The sequence below is a fragment of the Bufo bufo genome, chromosome 2 (assembly GCF_905171765.1).
Source record: "Bufo bufo chromosome 2, aBufBuf1.1, whole genome shotgun sequence".
NCBI classification, from domain to species: Eukaryota; Metazoa; Chordata; class Amphibia; order Anura; family Bufonidae; genus Bufo; species Bufo bufo.
The window spans coordinates 116,593,585-116,598,564 of record NC_053390.1 but is presented as its reverse complement, the minus strand read 5'-3'; the positions used below and the strand labels follow the sequence as shown (position 1 = coordinate 116,598,564).

Genomic DNA, 4,980 nt, shown 5'->3' with positions numbered 1-4,980 from the left:
ACCTTAACTCCCTCCCTGCCACACATACAGCACGTTGTAACCATCAGCTTTACTGTACAGATATATAACCAGATCCCAGGAATAAGTCAGGAATTTACTGATCAGATTCGGAAATGAATGTAAACCCTATTCACACTGCAAGAAGGACCCAAGTGCCTGTGGAATACTATGCAGGAGGCATGCTGCACAATACAGGGTGCACCTGGTGTAGATGAGTGCTGTGTGGGGATACAGCCCGTGTAATAATCACAGGCCTGATATCACCATGACCATTGGAGGGCTCTGACAACCTGCACCCGCCTGCACTGCACTGGTTGTCAGGCTGCTATTATTACATATTAATTAGAGACCCTACCATGAAGGGAAATCCCTGATGCTTTGCATGCACTTGACCAAGATGTTTCTGTTTTTAATAATTCATAACATTTTACATGCAAGAGGTGACCCATAGAAAAGTATTTGCAAACAAGGCTTTCTGGAGAGATGTGTGGATCTGAATAGTCTGATGTAAAGCTAGATTAGATAGATGATAGATAGATAGATAGATAGATAGATAGATAGATAGATAGATAGATGTTATATAAGAGGTAAATCAAATATCTATCATTTCTATGATATATCTATTTATCAATTATTATCTATCATAGATAAACAGGTGATTGATAGATAGATAGATAGATAGATAGATAGATAGATAGATAGATAATAAGATGATAGATAGATAGATAGATAGATAGATAGATAGATAATAGATAGATAATAGATAGATAATAGATAGATAGATAGATAATAGATAGATGATAGATAGATGATAGATACATAGATAGATAAAAGATAAATAGATGGATAGACAGATAGATAGATAGATAGATAGATAGATAGATAGACAGATAGATACAAAACAAATAAAAGGATATTCTGTAGATTAGATTACAAAATTATGTTATTACTGAATTAATTTATGGAACTATGAATAACCAAAATTCTATATTATTTAAATATTTCTACACAGGAAGATAAATATATTGATATGATAGATAGATAGATAGATAGATAGATAGATAGATAGACTTTTGTATACTGAATAAATTGACTATAAGTGTTTTCTGAAGGAACAGATACATTTAGAAGTGAAGTATAGAATGTGTTGAGGACTTCAGTGTTATGAACCTGCTTTCTGCTTCTCCAGTCCATTAAAAGCTGAGGAACAAGAGAAGGGAATTTAATCCATCTCCTGGCAGGGTGAAATTATTGCCCCTGAGGTGAAGAAGTGACCTCCAGAGGCTGCAATTGCCCTAGTTCTGCTCCATGAGCATTAGACAATATCACGAATACACTGCACAATATCAATCCTACTACTATACTACTACCATCCCCTCCAAGTACACCACAAACATTAGTAGCATTAGATCATAATTACACATAGCAGCATAACATGAAGGTACAGAGAAATGTTAGGTTGTAGCACATAGCAGGGGTGCAGCTCTCTGGTCTAATATTATATGTCATCCCCAGGGCTGGGAAATTCAGACTTGATTAGGTTTCAAGAAAGCAGAAAGTAAAGAAGAAACTAAAAATACAATGAAAAAAAATCCGTTTTTATGTGGGTATTGCATTCATCTATGTCTGTATATAACTACTAACTAGGTAATCACTATCTATATGTACGTATATATATATATATATACATTATATTATATATATACACAAACACACATATATATATATATATATATTATATTATATATATATATATATATATATATTATATATATATTATATATATATATATATTATACATATCTATTTAACTATACAGTATCTCTCTCTCTATACATTTATATGAAAGGAATATTGAGAACTTTTTACAGCAAAAACTGCTACCATCCTGTAAAACACACAGGTGACCCGCCATCTGAATGAGAAAACATTTCCCCCTTTCATCCAGAGTATACACATTACCATTTGTTTCATTTTTATTTTTTATTTTTTTCAGCTGAAAACTTTCCAGCCTCCAGCTCCAAAATAAAAAAAGCGACAGAATATTTAAAAAATGCAGCTAACTATATTATAACATAACTATAATATAACATAAATATACTATAACTATACTACAACTATACTATAAGTATAATATAACTATACCGTAAGTATACTATAACAATACTATAACTATACTATAAATATAATATACTATAACTAGACTATAACTATAATATAACTATACTGTAAGTATTCTATACTATAACTATAACTATACTATAACTATACTATAACTATACTATAACTATAATATACTATAACTATACTATAAGTATAATATAACTATACTGTAACTATACTATAATATAACTATACTGTAAGTATACTATAACAATACTATACTATAACTATACTATAACTATACTATAAGTATAATATAACTATACTGTAACTATACTATAATATAACTATACTGTAAGTATACTATAACAATACTATACTATAACTATACTACCGGTATAACTATATTATAAGTATAATATAACTATAATATAACTATACTGTAAGTATGCTATAACTATACTATAATATAACTATAACATAATATAACTATACTATACTATAACTATACTATAACTAGACGTATAATATACCTATACTATAACTATAATATAATATAACTAAACTATAAGTATAACATAAATATACTATAATATAACTATGCTATAATATAACTATACTATAGACAATACTATATTAATCAGTCCCGGTATTTCCTAGATGGTATTATTGTCTATGACATTTTGGCTCCGTGTGTTCTGTTGTATTATAATCGATACTCTGTATAGGATTAGTATAATAACTAGATAGAAGACGAGTGAAAGCTTCAGGAAATCTGCTGCCTCAATTTCTCTATATAAATGGATAGAAATGAAATAAACTTCACTATTCGTGTTTTTTTAAAATTAAACATTTTATTATTCTGAAAAAAAATCGTGAAAAATGTTGACACGAGCTCGGTACAATAATACTTGGCAGTAAAGATTTTTTACATTAATAAGAACACTTAAGTAGAAAACCCCCCAAAATCTATTATAATACAAAACACAGGATGAAATAAAAAATGACAGCTGTCTGTGTAAACCTGTCAATCATTCGGGTGCACTAGAAAAGACTTATTGCCTCCTAGAGACTTGCTGTGACTGCAGACCTGAGAACCCCACACACTGGTTAGGGGGTAAAGTACCATGCTACTGTGCTGAAGGCTTTTTTATTATTACTTTTTTGTTTTGTTTTTTTGCATTTGCAGGTTTACCTTGGCTTGGCATGAACACACAATACAGTACATTAGAGGTGGCAAGTATGGCTGCTAGGGCCTTCCTTGCATTACCCATGGCATGTAAAGGCAACAGTAATGCAGAAGCCATAGAAAGCATCCTACCTTCTCAGCCCAAAGCCTGATTTGTGTATTAAGAGTTTGCAATCCTAGTGGTATAAGGTTCCCCATTGGTAAGGATTGTTCCAGGCTGCAGGCCCCCACCTAAAGAGGCAGCAGGAGAGTTGGAGAAAGTCACCAGGGCCCTGGAGATCACAGGGACCCCAGATGCTTTGGAAGAAGAGTTGCTGCATTGGACCGGGCTCATGTCCCCACCACCACCACCTATGATGCTCTCGATGGAGAAGGTGGAGGAGCGGCTGAGTGCTGAGCTCTTGGCAGTCTGGATGGAGGCTGGAAGTGCTGGGTTGAGCTGGTGAGGGTAGAAGGTACAGGTCCTAGGCAAGTCTGGCAGCAGGGGTGGGGTGGGCATGGCAGGGGCATTGGTTGGCTGTCTGTGTTGGGACTGGAAGGCAATCAAGGCAGAATGTGGGTGGTAGGGCTGTAGCTGGATGCCATAGCCACAGCTGTAGGGTCCATAGCCATAGGCTGGAAGGAAGTGACCAGGCTCCCTGAGGAGCAGCTCTGGGGTTTGCTGCCTCTTGAAGCGTTTCCTCCTCCTGAGAAAGCTGCCATTGTCAAACATGTCGGCGGACTCTGGGTCCAGGGTCCAGTAGTTTCCCTTGCCAGGGTTGCCCGGCTCCCGGGGGATCTTGATGAAGCAGTCGTTGAGGGACAGGTTGTGTCGGATGGAGTTCTGCCAGGCCGGGAACTTCTCCCGGTAGTAGGGGAAGCGCTGGCTGATGAAGTCGCAGATCTCGCTGAGGGTCAGCCTCTTCTTGGGGCTCTGCAGGATAGCCATGGTGATTAAGGCAATGTAGGAGTAGGGGGGCTTCACCAGGGTGGTCTTGCCGCTCCCTGGCTTGTATGAGGGCTCTTTGGTGGAGGAGCACTGGGGGGACCTGGGCATCAGCAGCTCCTCTGCCACCACCACCTCCTCGTCGTCGTCCTCCTCTTCCTCCTGAGCATAGTGGCAGCCCCGGGGCTCCTCGTCCTCTCCCACCACGTCTATGTCGGTCTCATCCGCCAGGGCAGAGGCATCGGTCATGTCAGAGCTCAGAGTCATGGCTCGCAGGGCAGTTCATAAGGCTGAGGGCCAGGAGGAGCCCCCCGCAGAGCCTGCTCACAGCTGGGGTGGCGGCGCAGGAGCAGACCTGCTGCATGCAGGCGTTAGGTGCAGGAGACAAGGAGAAGATGAGGAGGCATAGCTCCTGGAAGAGGCTGCTCTCAGTCCACCAGAGGGCGGGTCTCCTTATAGCAAACACAGGACATCACATGGCTGCCAACGTCACCCCGGCCCCTGCTGCCCCCCAGAGCAACACACTGTGCACACACTGCGGTCACAGCACGCGGCACCGCAGCCCCTGTACAGATACATCTACCCGGTAGAAGGAGAAAAGATTGAAAAATAGATATGAGATAGATAGGTGATAGATAAAGAGGTAGACAAAATGACAGATAATAGATATTACAACGATAGACAGAATATATAGATAGAATCTGGATAATAGAGAAAAGAAAATGTTAAATACTGTGTGTATAAATAAACAGCTAGATAGATA

The 4,980-nt window shown here is 38.3% G+C and overlaps 1 protein-coding gene across 1 annotated transcript; it reads right to left on the bottom strand.

Moving 5' to 3' along the window:
- Nucleotides 1–3,452: 3,452 nt before the first annotated feature.
- On the bottom strand, nucleotides 3,453–4,484 carry FOXD1 (forkhead box D1). The gene has a single exon (XM_040419639.1). It carries the CDS (start codon nucleotides 4,482–4,484, stop codon nucleotides 3,453–3,455), a length of 1,032 nt encoding a protein of 343 aa, XP_040275573.1.
- Nucleotides 4,485–4,980: the final 496 nt, after the last annotated feature.

Bases quoted from the DNA above. Each gene is read 5' to 3' on its own strand.
- FOXD1 (XM_040419639.1), bottom strand. From the start codon at position 4,484: ATGACTCTGAGCTCTGACATGACCGATGCCTCTGCCCTGGCGGATGAG.